The sequence below is a fragment of the Penicillium cinerascens genome, assembly GCF_028974065.1.
Source record: "Penicillium cinerascens strain IBT 15544 chromosome Unknown contig_6_segment0_segment0, whole genome shotgun sequence".
NCBI classification, from domain to species: domain Eukaryota; kingdom Fungi; phylum Ascomycota; class Eurotiomycetes; order Eurotiales; family Aspergillaceae; genus Penicillium; species Penicillium cinerascens.
The window spans coordinates 801,491-817,110 of record NW_026695295.1 but is presented as its reverse complement, the minus strand read 5'-3'; the positions used below and the strand labels follow the sequence as shown (position 1 = coordinate 817,110).

The 15,620-nt window shown below is 51.3% G+C and overlaps 6 protein-coding genes across 6 annotated transcripts; 2 read left to right on the top strand and 4 right to left on the bottom strand.

The window, feature by feature from the left end:
- Positions 1–526: 526 nt before the first annotated feature.
- On the bottom strand, positions 527–4,207 carry tof1 (putative DNA repair protein (Tof1); the record flags this gene model as incomplete). Its single annotated transcript, XM_058453364.1, has 4 exons — positions 527–1,569; positions 1,630–3,771; positions 3,828–4,065; positions 4,121–4,207. The coding sequence occupies 4 exons, from the start codon at positions 4,205–4,207 to the stop codon at positions 527–529; spliced, it is 3,510 nt and encodes a 1,169-aa protein (XP_058307555.1).
- Positions 4,208–4,411: 204 nt separating this feature from the next.
- Positions 4,412–5,531, top strand: N7498_006301 (3-hydroxyacyl-CoA dehydrogenase family protein; the record flags this gene model as incomplete). The annotated part of the gene is made up of 3 exons (XM_058453363.1): positions 4,412–4,556; positions 4,607–4,706; positions 4,801–5,531. The coding sequence occupies exons 1-3, from the start codon at positions 4,431–4,433 to the stop codon at positions 5,529–5,531; spliced, it is 957 nt and encodes a 318-aa protein (XP_058307554.1). The 5' UTR covers positions 4,412–4,430.
- Positions 5,532–5,937: 406 nt separating this feature from the next.
- On the bottom strand, positions 5,938–6,302 carry N7498_006300 (uncharacterized protein; the record flags this gene model as incomplete). The annotated part of the gene is made up of 2 exons (XM_058453362.1): positions 5,938–6,120; positions 6,150–6,302. 2 exons carry the CDS (start codon positions 6,300–6,302, stop codon positions 5,938–5,940), a joined length of 336 nt encoding a protein of 111 aa, XP_058307553.1.
- Positions 6,303–7,847: 1,545 nt separating this feature from the next.
- On the bottom strand, positions 7,848–9,443 carry arp6 (actin family protein; the record flags this gene model as incomplete). Its single annotated transcript, XM_058453361.1, has 4 exons — positions 7,848–7,986; positions 8,052–8,114; positions 8,176–8,875; positions 8,945–9,443. The coding sequence occupies 4 exons, from the start codon at positions 9,441–9,443 to the stop codon at positions 7,848–7,850; spliced, it is 1,401 nt and encodes a 466-aa protein (XP_058307552.1).
- A 377-nt stretch (positions 9,444–9,820) lies between these two features.
- N7498_006298 (uncharacterized protein) lies at positions 9,821–10,933 on the top strand (the record flags this gene model as incomplete). Its single annotated transcript, XM_058453360.1, has 1 exon — positions 9,821–10,933. One exon carries the CDS (start codon positions 9,821–9,823, stop codon positions 10,931–10,933), a length of 1,113 nt encoding a protein of 370 aa, XP_058307551.1.
- A 223-nt stretch (positions 10,934–11,156) lies between these two features.
- N7498_006297 (uncharacterized protein) lies at positions 11,157–14,213 on the bottom strand (the record flags this gene model as incomplete). Its single annotated transcript, XM_058453359.1, has 1 exon — positions 11,157–14,213. One exon carries the CDS (start codon positions 14,211–14,213, stop codon positions 11,157–11,159), a length of 3,057 nt encoding a protein of 1,018 aa, XP_058307550.1.
- Between the last annotated feature and the right edge of the window lie 1,407 nt (positions 14,214–15,620).

The following is a 15,620-nucleotide window of genomic DNA, read 5'->3' as shown; positions in this document are numbered from 1 at the left end:
AGCGTCTCTCATGACTTTCTGCACTCGCTGGTCGGTTTGGGCATCAAGACTGCTCGTGGGTTCATCCAAAATGAGCACCTGGCATCCATCATTGCTAGTTTGTCTTTTAAGAATTGCCCGTGCGCAGTGGAATTGAAGGCCATTGCCGTTGGAATTCAGGCCGAGACTGGCAACGAGAGACAAAGACAGCTGTAACATGGTGATCGGGGTCTTCTCTGGGGTATTTAAGCGTGAAATGGCTGAGATAACAATTCGAATGGCGACGATAGCGATGTTGCCTATACAAAATGGCTAACAAAATGGCTACTACAGGGTGGGGATCTGGTGGCGCGTCTGGTCGGCTGCCTGTCCCTCAAGGGTGTATCAGGTAATTCATATGTCCTTTACAAACACAAACAAAGGAGTATGCAATATGCAATATGCAATATGATCATTCCTACTAGGTATCTTCCATGCTATGTGTACAGCCCTATGCCTTATACCAAACGCCTCATCACTTCATCATAATAATACCAGCCCGTGTCCTCTACTCAGAGTCGCTCTCAATCACGAACCCACCCCGCATACGCCGGCGAGATGGCGCCACGAACGTGTCTTCCTCGTCTGCATCGGCTTCGGGAGCTGCCTTGGACTGTCGATCCCGACTGAAGACGAGGTCATCGTCAAAGTCCATGTCATCCACTGCAGATGTAACGGGTGTGTCCTCGTCCGGCGCAACATGGCTGGTTGAGACTTCTTGTGGGGAACCGGGCGATTGGGCATCCAGTTCGGCCATGAGAATGTCACCGTCGGCGTCACCGTCACCGTCACTGGCTGGGTCACTGGTAGAACCGGATCCACGACGCTGTCGCTTCGGTTCAGCAGTAGTGGTACCACCGCCACTCTTGCGTTTTCCCTTTCCCTTGCCTTTGGCCTTTTCCAGGGTGCCGGTGAGAAGGGCCTTCTTCACGTTCTGTGCTTGCTTTTTTCGCCGCTCTTCTTCAAGTCGGAAAAACTCCTCGTCGGCTTCGGCGTCACTCTCCTCATCACTGGCGTGGATGAAGAGGTCACTCTTGATCTTCGCCTGACGGGCCAAGGCGTTCGAAAGACGCACCTCGCGACGAGCTTCCAGGGTTTCGTCATCTAGGGGTTCTGTCTCGGCATCACCCTTCGCCTTCTTCTTCATCTTGCGCTTCTTCTTCAGTTCATCCAATGCATTGGACTTGGACCGAGGGTTTGGAGGGAACAAAGGACCATCTGGAACAGTATCTTCGCCTTCAGAGTCAGATCCGAAGTTGACATCGAGAGTTCCTTGCACGAGGCTTTGCCGAGCACTGCTTGCCTCTCTCCGTCGAAGCAGCTGTCGAGGATCCTCATCGCCGCCCTCCGGCACGGGGTTCAACAGAGACTTGTTAACGGTCGATACGGTTTCTCGTAGATCTTTGGAGGATAGAGGCGCGGGAACAACCCAGGTAGCACCGGGCACGTCTTCCATACCAACTCGCTCAAACCCAACAAGGCTCATTAGGAGACGCAGCTTCGCATTCGAGAACATAGCACTTTTGCAGGAATCATCACGGGGTTTCACGGCTGGAAGATAGTTAGTTTGGTGTCTCATCGAATTAGAAACGGAACAATTGATAAACATACGAATCATAGGGTTAGGAGGACTATCGACCTCCTCGTCCGGGTTCGCGTTTTCCGCGCGACGGGCTTCCTCCGATACCTCCCAGGCTTCTCTTTCGGAAGCTGCCGAATTCAGAACATCGACAACCCACTTGGCGAGGTCAGCCCGCCCGTCAAGAACGAGGGCACCCACCACAATCCCCACTTTAGCCTCTGGTGCCGCTGCTTCTTTCGTTATGATTTGAAGCTCTGCAGGCGGTCGCTTGGAAGTGGATATTGTTTGCTTTTCATGTCCATATTCGAGGTAGAAGACAGTCGAGTTCATCTTGCTGAAAAGCAACTCGGTGATCAATGCAGGGCGCTGTTCGATCTTCTTGGTAAGTCGGCGAATGATCTGCCGAACCAGTTCCTCCCATTCTTTGAATACGGACTTGCTAGAGTCCATTGCTCCTGGTCCTTTGATCATTCGGTGAAAGAGATTGATGATATCCAGGCGGAAGAGCAGAACAGTCATCTCCTGCTTGAATGCGATACGGTAGAAATACCGGTGGGCTCTCTTTAGCTGCTCCGAATTCAACTCTCGGTAGAAGCTGGTGAATTTGACGAAGGTGTCCACGCAGCTCTGATTGCAGAACTTGGCAGCGAACCGTTTGAAATCAAACGCACGCTCCTTCGTGACTTGAGCAGCATCCACCAAATCCTCGTCTTCGGAGTTTTGTGCTTCATCGTCCTCGCCTCCTTGTTCACCATCTTGCTCGGCCTTCTTCTTGTTTCGTCTGGCCCTGCGACGAGATCGAATTTGCATGTCGGCATTTTCTTTGGAGTAACGTTCCAGCATGCGCAAGAACACATGCGTGAGCTCTGTAGCAGCATCCAAGTAGCCGAAGCCTTGGTCCTTGTAGCCGCGAACGATAGCAATGATTCGATCATGTGTTGTTTCCTCGTAAAAGATTCGGTTCTGGATGTTTTCAGCAATTTCCTGATCTTCCTCGATCGGGGATGCATTCATTTCTTGAACAGTCAACAATATCTGCGTGAAGCAGCGCATCTGAGCAGTCAGATCTTCCCATTCCTTGTTGTCAAAGCTGCTCTGCATGGACCGATTAAGGGAAATAAATGTCTCTTGGTTCAAGACTCCAGCAACCAGCCCATAGCTATCTGGTTCAACATCCTTGGCCGGTTTTCCATTCTCAGCACGCTGCTTCGACTGTCGCGCTCGCCGAGTACGTTCAGCTTCTAGGAACCAGCCAACTGTGTAGAAAAATTGACGTGCATTGATGTCAAGGACTCTCTCAGCTTCGCGTTCAATTGCCTTTCGAAGATGAGTGAAAAGAGGATTGAACCCGGAGTCCAGGAATTCTTCCACAAATGTCCTCAGGTTCTTAGACGCCAACGAGGAGAGATGAGCCGGCATGTTAAAGTTATTATTCTGGACCACGTCCTCTTTTCTTCGTTGCGGGCGAGGTTTGTTCCACTTCTTGCTCTGGTCCATCTTTTGAAGTGTGGTCTGATCGTTCCTTAAAGTATCCTGTCCAGAGACAGTCGACACCTTGGCGTCATCCCGCTTGACCCAGATCATCGTTCCGAAACGCCCATGCCGTGTGGGAGCATTCTTGGCATATTCTCGTCGTACCAAGTTTTCTTTTTGCAGAAGATCGCCGAGCTCGTCGGTCCGCTTGGCCTTTCGCTGATCCTCATCCATAAACAATTTATCCACATTGACACCCTTGACGAGATGGAAAAGAATCTCCAGCAAAACCACATCCTGAAGGCTAAAATCATCGCCAACGTTGGAGCACATGGTCAAGATCAGGGCAAAAGCATCCTGTTCCTGGAAAGCATTGATCGTGGCCGATCTGGAGGTCTCCTCCTCTTCGCCTTCAGCTGCGAGACGTGCGTTGGTAGAGATAATGGCGATGTTTCGGAGAAAGTAGAGCATCAGTTTGAGGATTCCTTCATCTCGAGACTCGCGTTCGGATCTAGGCATAGCCATGCTCGGAAGGGCGATTCGAATGACGGCGCGCAGGAGATTCGATCCGCCATACTTCAGGAGACCGCGCTTGTATTGGACTTGCACTTGCTGGATGTATGGGGTGTGGCGGTGGTGATTGACGGTCATCTGGCTATGAAACTCTACCGGCCAGGTTAAAGGCACGAGAAGTTCCACTACGCGGGGTTAGCTTCCGTGTTCGTCAAAAATCCCAATTCAGTCCATGACATACAGCATGCTAGAGCCACTCGAGTCATATGCTTGCTCTTCTGACCGCTGGCCCACCAGATCGAGAGAATGGGAAGCAGATCGCCGTTCACCAGATTCGATTCTCCGAGACATCGCGCCACGTCCATTCGGTTGTTCTTTTCGTCGTATAATTTTAGCCATCGCTTAATATCGCGCAGACAAGCCAGGGCGTCGTCGCCCAGTACGTAGCGGTCCGCATCTTCACCATTGAAGCCTCCAAGCTAGAGATTAAACGCGTCAGTGAGTGTGTGCGCGAGGAATCAAGGGAACACATACCGCAGTCACCAGACTGTACACATAGCCGCGCACATCAGGGTCGATAACCTGGACATCGTGGCCAAGAGCGACCGCCTCCTGCTCCATGGTGGGTTTGGTTGGTGACCTCAGATATCAGATCTTAGGTCTCAATATCAAATGTAACTCGAAAGGGAAACGCGTCTCAACGCGTCTCGGCGATTCGGAGAAACTCACCGCCCGCTTCTGCCGAGAATAGCCGATGACGTCGGACCAACACGTGAAGATCTATACGGCAGTTTTGACTTTCTCTTTTCTCTCCTGCACAAGTTGGTCATATTCAATCGCAGTCATGTTTGCCTCCTCCCTCCGCTCCGTCTGTCGCAATGGCCCCGTGGCGGCCCGCAGCTTCAGCTCCACCGCCGCTACGAGCGCTGCCGAGGTCAAATCGCTCGGTGTGATCGGTGCCGGCCAGATGGTCAGTAGCATGCCGAATTCAGGATATTCGGGGTTCTAACTCATTTTCAGGGTCTTGGAATCGCTCTTGTTGCTGCACAGAAGGCGCAGATTCCTGTGACTTTGGTCGACAGTTCGCAGGCCTCCTTGGATAAGGGTCTAAAGTTTGCCGGTAAACCGAGCCCCTCCTTTGATCGATAGGCCTCCGGTCTCGCCGAGTCTCGCATATGCTAGAGGGATTGTGCTAATCCAATGTGGCCCTACAGACAAGCTGCTCGAGAAGGATGTCGCCAAGCAGCGTCTTACCCGAGAAGCCGCCGATGCGGCCCGCGGTCTTCTTGTACCGACCCTGAAGATGGACGACCTATCCTCGGTCGACTTTGTTATTGAAGCGGTCCCCGAAATTATGGATCTCAAGCAGAAGATCTTCAGTAACCTCGCTCAAATCGCACCCAAGCACGCTATCCTGGCTACCAACACCTCGTCCATCTCTATTACCAAAATTGCGGCTGCTACGACTACCGACCCCACGGACCTGCAGGCCCCGTCGCGGGTGATTTCGACCCACTTCATGAACCCCGTTCCCATTCAAAAGGGTGTTGAGATCATCCGGGGTCTGCAGACCTCCCAGGAGACCATGGATACTGCCATTGCCTTTGTCCAGCGCATGGGCAAGGTGGCCTCGGTCTCCGCCGACTCGCCCGGATTCCTGGCCAACCGCATTCTCATGCCGTACATCAACGAGTCAATTATCTGTCTGGAGACTGGTGTCGGTGGTCGCGATGACATTGACAACATCATGAAGACTGGAACCAATGTCCCCATGGGCCCGCTGGTCTTGGCGGATTTCATTGGTCTGGACACCTGCCTGGCCATCATGAACGTTCTCCACCAGGAGACTGGTGACAGCAAGTACCGTCCTGCCGGTCTGCTGCGCCGCATGGTGGACGCTGGTTGGTTGGGTAAGAAGTCGGGCAAGGGCTTCTACGACTACTGATCGCCGTCATGCCCACCTGGTATGATGCTGACGACGATACTGTTTTCATTGCGATATACCTTCTGTATGCTACCATCTTCGATCCTCGCTTGGCTCAATCGATACATGTTTGTCATTTAGGTTCAGACTACTGTCGAAAAGTATTATCTTGGGCTTAATCTAACAGCTAGCTTATCTCAGCTGTTTATCCCCAAGTCTGCTTCCGTTGAAGTACAATATCATTGCGTCTACTTACATATAAAAGCTACTCTTTCTTATCAACGTACGTCGAGTGTGCTGCTGGACGAGTCACGGCTGGGCGAGTCATCGTTGAGCGAGTCATTACTGCAGAAACCACTCCTAAATTATACATCGATGGAATGAATACCGATGGGTTCATTACTGATGTACGGGTCCTTGTTGACGGTCATGCAGAAGCTGACCGTTCACAACTACCAATACTCGGTGTCTCTCTGACCTTGAGGGCCTTGCAGGTCTTTCGGTCCTTGCGATTCTCGGCATTACCGGTCTCGCTTCTCGCGCAGGTCTGGCGGCTCTGGGTGGTCGGGATACTCTGGACGTTCTGGGTGGTGTGGTTGTTCTGGCAGGTCTGGTAGGCCTTGCAGGTTGAAGGCTCACCAATCCTTGTCGCGCCGGTCTCACGGGTCTCGGAGGGTTCGGTCTTCGACCATTAAGCCGAATCGCAGCCTCTTCTCTTTCAGCTATTTCCATCGCAGCAATCGTGACAGCGAGGTTGTCGTCGTCTTCAAGTTGATTGGGATGATCCAACATCTCGACTATATGTCTACAGTTGCATCCTATGAACGGGCCACCGCAGATATAACTATTTCCTTGTTACTATTGTCCAGATCTGGTCTCATGCCTCACTCACCAGAATTCCGCACCGCATGTACATTTCATATGGTTGCACCCATTCTGCTTCGACACGATAGCGTGGCAGCTGTGGCATCGTTGCCAATGGTGACTTCGTGCCACTTCCAGTACCTGCTCCAGGCCAGGATCCTTGGAGCATTTTCGGTAGTCGTGGGCAAGATCGCGACAACGTGAGCAGATCATCGCCCGGCAGTGACAACACTTCTGTGTCTTCGCACCTGCCTGCAAATACCGTGGCGGTATCCATTTGCCGCAAACTGTATGTGGGCAGTACCATCGCTTGGCTGGTGGAACTGCGTCCTCGTCTGCTCGGGATATGTATAGCCTCCTCTTCTCGGCGTCCAGGGCCATTGCGACTCGCTTGGTGGGAATTTCTTTGTTGCAACAGCGAACTGGGAATCGCTGTTTGTTTTCCAGAGCTATCTCTCCCATCCTTCGAATGCAGCGATGGCAGTATCCGTGCTGGCAGGGTGCTCTGATGAGCTTCGTAGATCGGACCTGTTTGTCGCAGGCTATGCAGTGTCTGGTGTAATTTAGTAGATGTAGATAATTCGATCTGAGTACTCACTCTTTGCTCGGTGCGGATTTTCTGAAAATAGATTTTAATCTCTCGCCGAATCCTATCTGATTCTTGTGTTGCGTGTGCGCTTGAGTGTCATGGCAGAGGTTCACCCTAGTGCTCGTCTCGGCGGCGTTGTCTCCTTTAGATACTGTCTTATCATGACATGCCGACTTAGATGTCAAGGTCGGTCCCGATGTCAGCCTTTTGGGAAACAGCGGTGGTAGATACGCTATGGCCAAAGATAAGTATGCTGGGAACATTCGGGACACCGAAGAAGTTGCGGGTGGTTTGTCGCTCATATTCGCTCGGTTGATCAGAATACAAAGCAGAAAGTCACTTGATGTTTCATGCTATGGTCTTCTAATGGTGGAGATTGCCGGCAAATGTGTATTTGTTCGTTCAAATGTTGTATGTTCCAGCGATCATCTCGAACAAACCAGATATATAGCACTTGAGATTGGCCCCAGTGCCACCCGCCCGCGTACCAAAATAGCCAACAAGTTTGTGGGTGACCGTGTTATGATCATTTGACCCTCTGATGTGACTATATACTTGGGTGGAAAGGTCGTTCTTCTTCCATGGTTGATCTCATGAAATGGACCGTTCTGTAAAAAATGTCGTACCGAGACAGCGTGTCAGCACCGCGTCACAACCTCAGAATAATTTGCAAATATTCAAGATAGAAATTCCACACATGGTATACTTCACAGCTACCGCTTACAGACCAGGGAAATATTCAAGATAAGCCATGGTACAATGCTAGTAAATTTTCAATAGAACAACACCACCTAAACAAGGGTATCACTATGCATTCAAGTTGCCTTCAAGTTCAAGACCCCCAAACTCCGAAATGAAGATTTACATGACTTTTGCCGGTCAGCCTAGATGGTGTTAGCAAAGCGCCGACCAGCCCATCCAGATCCATGCTCCTGATATTCCTGGCGAGTAATAGCAACTCGGCCCAGCTCTTCCCGATTACAAGCAAGGCGAGCTCCGCCCAACCATGTCGAACGAACGGGGCTAATGAACACACGTTAGTATACAATATTTCACAGGAAAATTCAAAGATATGTAAGTCAACTTACTCTGAAGCCCGACGCACTCTTACCACACAGTCCGACGATGCGATCTGGCGCAGTTCAGTTTCCCTGTAAAAGCGCGGTTAGCGACATTCTGGTTGTAGATAATCAGATAATTGGAGAAGCTTACAGTCGCTCCATGAAGCCCGGAATCGCAGCATTACCACCGACAACTAGCACATTTGCCAAAAGGGCAGCATGCAACCCAGCCGGCAAAACAGACAAACTTTCTAGGATCATGTCCGGAATTCCAGCCTGCTTCATGCCAATATCACCCGGGGTAAACAGAAGCTCCGGAACGGCGAAGCGTTCGTTGCCCAGAACCAGAACATCTTCAGAAAGCACTTCAGCACTGAGTCCGGAGAGCGCACCCTTCTTTTTCTTGGCATGCAAAAGCGGATCGTGTGGCCGCATGAAGCCTTTCTTGCCGGCATTCGGATCAGGAAGCACAAAGTCCACCACCACGCTTTCTTCGGCTTGGCGCTTGCGATTGGCTTTCCAGGTCCTTTCCATGTCGCCGGTGAAGTCATTGCTCACGAAGCAGACGGCTTCTTTGACTTCGTTCATGATATACGTCTCGTCCACCATGTTATATTGTCGCATCGACACAATTTCCTTGAGATAATTTGTGAGGTGTTTTCCACCGATGTCGAGACGACGGACGGCGCGCTGGAGAGCTTGCCCCTTATAGACCGGAGTCACCGTAGTATGTGAGTATCCTGAATCAACGACTAGAAGGCAGTCCGCGGGCTGAATATCGGACTCGGATTTTGCGGCGAGGGTGTCTCCGAATAAAGTGTGGATTTCATTCCAAGCGTTGAGCGTTGGGCCTGTATAACGAGCAACATGTTAGCCATTTCCCCGCCACAGAGCCCGAGAGAACAGCAATCCTGCCTTACCTAGACACCTCGCATAACCCCCAAACCCCCATTCTTCCATCACCATCTCATCCGTATTCCGTTGCAACACCGGCAGGGCATTCGGGCTCTCAGTCAAGACCAAGGTAGTCTCCTCCGGCGCAGCAATTCGAAGCTGCTTATTCCGAGCCGTCGCCTTCTCCTCGAAAAAAGACTGCTCCCATATCTCCCTCTCCGCTTCCCAGTTAACAATATATCCCTTCTCCACCGGCCGTCGGAACGCCGCCTCGTTCCAATCGGTGACATGCGTTGCGAGCTGTGCACCGATCACAATGCGGTTATCGCGGGTCTTGACGAGCGCGTTCGGGATCGAAGTACAGGCTGACAGGGCATCTTCCTCGTCGGAGAGGCCTGGCGCATAGCCCGCTTTCATTGTGTATGCACCATTGTCGAGAATGAAGGTCTGTTTGGGGAGATTGCGGGATGTGCTTGGAGAAGCCGCAGCAGTCTTTGCAGGGGCTTTCGCCTTTGTCGTTCCCATGTTTGCAGATGATTGAATGCCGATGATGCGCGAAGACAGATGAAGCTCCGATGTTTGTTATGTTTGATTTACAGGCCTCAGGCCGCAATCGCAATGTACTCCGAAGGCTGCGATCACTTTTGACTCACTCTGAATTGATTCATTCAGTAGTAAAATAACGAGAATAAAGGTGACTCAATTATAACCACTACCTTGCCAAAAGATCATAATAAAAACAACGCGACTCGAGTTGTCAAAACACGAAGTCAAAGTGGCCCCGCAGAACCCTAATCAGCCCCGCGAACTTTTATTTCAAGTCTTCCATACGCGCCCAAAATTTCTCCAGCACCCCAACTGCCCCCAAACAACCAGAATTGGCACCTTCCACGCCTCTCAAGATGTCCAAACAGTTGACTACAATCCTGGCAACGACCCTCGCCCTCATCGAGCAATTCCAAGACACCCTCTCGACATCCACCCACACCGAGCAACCGTCCCCCAAAGATGCAAAGGCCCTGCCCCTCCTCTCCGCCTCGTCCGCCACCCTCAAAGCGCAGGTGACGAAGCTGTCGCTTCTTTCAATTACCTCGCCCTTCACCCATTCCGCCGTTAGTGGCGTGCTGCGCGCTTGCAATGACACCGTCCTCCCTTCGCTTGTTACCGCTGCTCTGCTCGTCACGCCTGCTGAATATACGAAGGCGTTCCATTCGGAGGTTCTTCTCCTTGTGCGCACGACGTTGAATGAGTTTAATACGCTTGTTCAGCAAGTAAAGAGTATTTCGGAGAAGAAGGATCTGGAGAAGAAGGATGATCCGAAGAAGGAAAGTGAGTTGGCTAGGCCGGATAAGGACGCTGTTACTCTTGCTACGGGCCGTGTGTGGGATGCGTGTGATACAGTCCTGGAGGTTGCGTCGAAAGGTGTGGTGGGATTCGTCATGCACCGCGTCGAACAGTGGAGGGATCTTGTCCGGGATGCGGTGCAGGAGATTGAAGACTGGGATCCCGAAGAAGATGACGATTTCTTCGATGATCTGATGGGCGAGGATAAGGATGACGGAGAGGAGGATGACGATGACTCTGATGACGAGGAGGAGACTGCCGCGCTGAAGGAACAGAAGAAGAATACTCTTCGCTTCCTCAAGCCTATTGTGCAAGTCTACCCTTCTATCGCTACAAATCGGTTGAAGAATGCTGGGGATGCACCTTTATCTTCGGCTGCTGGTGTCACCAGGCTGGAGGCGTTGATGCTGAACCTGCAGAGTATACCTGAGCAGGTTGATGAGGCAGCGGGGGCCTTATATGAGGCTAACGTGGCCAAGTCTGCAAAGTTCTTGAAAAAGACGCAGAAGAATGCTGCACAGGCTGTCGAATCGATGGCTGCGCCGTGGGATGCTGCGGATGCTGCGGGCTGCGACAAGCAAGTGACAGACAAGTTCTCGATCTGGTCGAGTGCGTGGTTCAAGGTCATGGATGAAGTGAGCAAACCGATTGATGCAGCTTCCACTGCATAGATCGAAAATAATGATGTACATGGATTAAATAAATGTTCAAAATGAATATCTGCCAGGCCCATGAATCAAGATAGTAAAATATAGTTGTTATTGGATTATACAGGGAAGAGATCATAGGAAACTAATATACACGGAACACCATCGTGTAGTGGTTTCCACAAGACGAAAGAGAGTGTTGATTCTCAACTGCAGATTTCTCGGCACGATTTGATGCTCAGCCGGTTCAATATTCGCCAACTTGGGCATCCTCACGCTCCCATTCTGGCAAATCATTTTCGCGAATATGCTTCATCAGGAACTCCAAAACTTCGTCAGTACCTTTGGCGACGGTTTGCCATCGAGGAACCCGGAAACGGTTGCCTGCAACCTCGAAGCGTCTCAAAGCCGTTCCACTGCCCCAGTTTTGAGGGTTGCGTTCAGCACCAAGCAGCCCAATCTTGGGTGGCAAATAATCAACATCGTTGTTGCTAACATCCAGAACCTGGAGGCCTTGCACTGCCTCAAATTCTAGGCTTTCAAATTTGTTGTCGGCGGCGATGAAGGTTTTGAGTTCTGGGAAGGTCTGACGAATATGTGGTAGGGGTCCCTTCAACCGGTTGTTCGCTAAATCGAGGATGCTGAGCGACGGGGCTTTTAGGCCAATCAAGAGAGATTCCAGCGAGGTGAGGCCAGCAGCACTCAAGTTGAGAGTCTGCAATTTAGGAAGCTCAAGCGGTGAAGATATCAGCTTAGAGCTGTCCAAGGGATTGTGGGAAAGATCGAGATCAATCAGACCATGGGCGAGGATTCTTAGTGTCGAGATGGGGAAGCAGGGCAGTTTATTATGCTGCAAATAAAGACAGCGAACATCGTCTGCGTTGACTAGCTCCAAATTGTCTGTCTCAAGATCTGTCAGGTCCGAGTAGGATCTGTCAACGACACCACCAGGCTTGACCTTCCAGGTATTTTCCAACGCAGGGGTCTCCGGTGCAAGTGTGAACTGAGTCGCAACTGATCCCTCGTCGTCGGTGTCCTGAGGCTCAGGTTCACATTTGTTTCGCAGGTTCTGTATAATTTCCTCCGAGCCCATGCTCAAAAGCTTGCGATCGCGAAGCGGATTGTTAGCAATCTTGAGCGACGAAAGGCTCGTCATGAGCCCGATCTTTTCATCCAAATGAGTAAGGTTGTTTCCGGTAAAGTCAACGCTCTTGAGACTCTTGAGTTCCACAAATCCTGCCGGGAGCTGTGTAAGACGGTTGTCCTCGGCCGACAAGACCAAAAGTGATTCCCATGAAGACACACGGGGTAAGCGTTTGATACGGTTCAAACCGATATAAAGGTTCTGGAGGCTGGGTAGAGTAAGCGCCTCGTTGGCTGCAAATACTTCCACTGTGTTGCCTGCAATGTTCAGAGACTGCAGATTCTCCAGACGATCCACAGCCTCCGGTATCAGGGTGCCTTGTAACGAGTTCTTGGGAACATTGAGTGTTCGCAGGGGAAGTTTGCTCAATGCTTCGAATGGCAAAGAGATCAACTGGTTTTCGCCCACATCCAATGTCTTGAGGCTTGTCAATTCTACCAATTCTTCGGGCAGCGATGTAAGACCATTGCCACGCAGATCCAGCGATTCCAGTTGGCTAAGACGACCTATTTCTGGGAACAATGGCCCACTCAGCTGATTATTGGCCAGCTTCAAATCTGTGAGAGAAGGTATCTCCAAAATAATTTGAAGTTTGTTCATGCTTATGGCATTGTTAGACAGATTCAAGAAGCGCAACTGGTTCAGTCGTCGAATACCCATTGGGACGGTCTGGAGTAGGTTTCCATGAAGGTCAAGGGCTTCCAATTCGGCGAATTGAGGACCTCGCTCCGCACTGTCGGGATCGAAATCCGCTGGATCGATGTCAGGAAAAGCGGCATCCGCCACCTCTTCCAATTCGTTGTCTGCGGCAATGAACTTGACGAGGTCTACGTTCTCGAACCAATTGGTTGCGTCGGGATCGAATTCGTACATATCGATTACCTCTTTCGGGATCTCTTTTAAAGATAAGGCAGCAATATTCAAAGTACCCGATTTGCGGGCGCTCTCCACGCGATTTCGAAGCACGGCAGTGTTTGAGCCCTTGGGGAGCTGATTGAACGGATCCTCGGCATCAATACTGTCCCATGTATTGACAGGTTTGATCTGAGGCCCAGGCTCGGTCTTTTCTTTCGATGCCGCCGCCTTTCTAGCAGCCTTTGCCTTTGCAATGGTATCACGTAAAGCGTTCGATGACTTTGTAGCTTTCCTGGCTTCGCTTTCAGCCTGCTGTTCTGGGGTGAGTTCATCTTGCAAAGAAGATACAGCAGACACATATCGCGAGGGCGTTCGTGACGCAGCTGAAGGAGATCTTGCTGCAGACGGTGAGTCTGTCTGGGGTTTCCTTGTCTTTCGTACATGAAGTGGTCGCTCTGGAGGACGCATGTCTGACAGCGTAGGTTTTGAGGATGTCTTGCCGGGAGAAGGGCGAGCGGGCGAGGCTTTAGCGGGCCCTTTCAGCATGTTTCGGTCCGAAATCGTCTTCTTTGGTGTGACACTGGTATCGGAGCCACCATTACCAACTACAAGGCTTTGTCTCGATGACGACAACTTCAGCCTCCGGGGACTTTCGCTAGTATCCGGAATATTGCTCGTTGGCAGAGACGAAGTGGACGGTACCGACATGCGGGATCTCGAAGGAAGGCGAAGCTTGGATACAGGCTGTGACAAGAAGTCGCTGCTGGCCTGTCCAGAGGATGATCGTGAGGGCGATCGCGAATATGAAGAGACATTGGATGGTGTCCGTGACGGAGATCGGATTGGACTGGCCCCATTGAAAAAGCTTGACTGCCTCTTCACGGAACCCGGCGAGGGAGGAATACTCGACAGCGTTTCGATTGTCCGATCCGATAGAGTACGACCACGGGCTTCGTCGGCCACTTCAACTTCTTCTTCTTCCACCGCCGGGCTCTCATCCTCTGCAATTTGTATTTGATTCACGTCATTCTGGGGCTCGGTTTGCGTAGGCTGGTCTTCGCGAATGACCTTCGGCGGGGTGGAATAGCGCGGAGTGGAATAGCGCGGAGTGGGCTTCGTGAGGAGGGACTCGCGGGAGGGTCTCCGTAGCCGACTATGGTCCAAACCAGGGTCCGCCTGCAATCGGTCTCTAGAAGGTGAGGGCCGGAGAGACTTCGATGCTGCTGGGGTCGGCAGGGGCAATCTCGAAGTCGGTCTCGGGAGACTACTCGCAGGGCGAGTTGCGGTTCTGTGTTGAATGTCCATGCTGGCGTGGCTGGCTGAATGGGCAGGGTTATAAACGCCACACGTCAGTGAAAAATCATGCCCGGACCGAAAGAATGTAGGTGGGGAAGTACAACAAATCGAACGAATGGCCCGCGCAAGAGCCAAATCGGGGATGAAGCTACGAAGCTAAAGCCGAAGATTGTTTACATTAGACCCGCGACGGAGGCCTAAGGCAACAACCCCCTTGTTACTTTCTACACCTTGCACCTCTCTTTCAGTTTTTATGCCTACTGAAACTCGCTAAGTCAGGTAGGCCATAGGCGCTGTCATGGAAGTTTAAAGTTAATGTTTGATCGCCCCGAGAATGCTAGCGTTAAAGAAATGGAAAGCAGCTTGAGACCCATTCGGCCGCGTGGCATCTCGCAGGCGTGTTTGCGCCTCAGAGCTCCAACGATCAAAAAATGCGATCGCGCCATACGTAGGTAGCTATGTCATTTTGGGTGCACGAGCCACTATGAGACACGGGTGCACCAATGTTTCGCAGACGCCGGGAGACTTAGGACTATGTTGTGGAGCAAGATTAGTGAAATGAAACAGGTAGCTCTCTCATATGAAGATTCGAAAATATTTTTTACATTCTGCCAATGCAATTAAACCCGGGGTAGCTGCTAGGATGAGCTGTGGAAGAGTAGCTAGTTGCCGTCTGGCAGAGGGACAATACCCAGGGCAGTGTGAAGGCTAGAAACTCAGTTCTGCACAATGATACCCACAGTGAGCAAATGTATTCCCAGCCTGGCACTGGGATACTGGGATAGCCACGTAGTATTCGAAGATGCAAGTCCAGCACTGCAACCCATCGCTTTGGGCATAGTGCACATTCCTCGCGCTCACTGGAATGCATTCCATAACTTCTAGATTTTTAATGTGTAGTTTACTCCCTGGGTAGACAGCTATTTAATTTGTGTCATGAGCTTTGCTCTGCCGAACGATGATGTAGTGCCAGCCTGATACAAGACAAGCTTATCGGTTGCCAGATCAACGTGCGCCGAAGCCCGTCGTTCGCGGCTGTTTACTTGCCCTGAGCGTCCCGTGATCGCCGGCCTAACCATATGCAGCAGTGTGGATACGCAAATGCAGGCCGTGATTGGGTGCATTCTATAAATTGTTGGCTGAGGCTGGCAGTGAGCCCAGCCGCATTTCGCACTTGCCGTTCCCAGCCTCCCAGCCCCCTCCTCCACGATATCAACCCGAAACCGTCCCACAACTTCCTCCCTTCTATTCATCCCTCCCCCTGTCAACTCCATTCTTGAACCTTGGACGTCTAATCTGATCTGATCTGAATTGTTCGACTATCAGCGCCCTCCATATCTCATCTCTCCGGTATGCGCTTATCACAGCCCTCAGTGATAAACTCGGTGATAAACTCCGATAACTAACATCAAATCC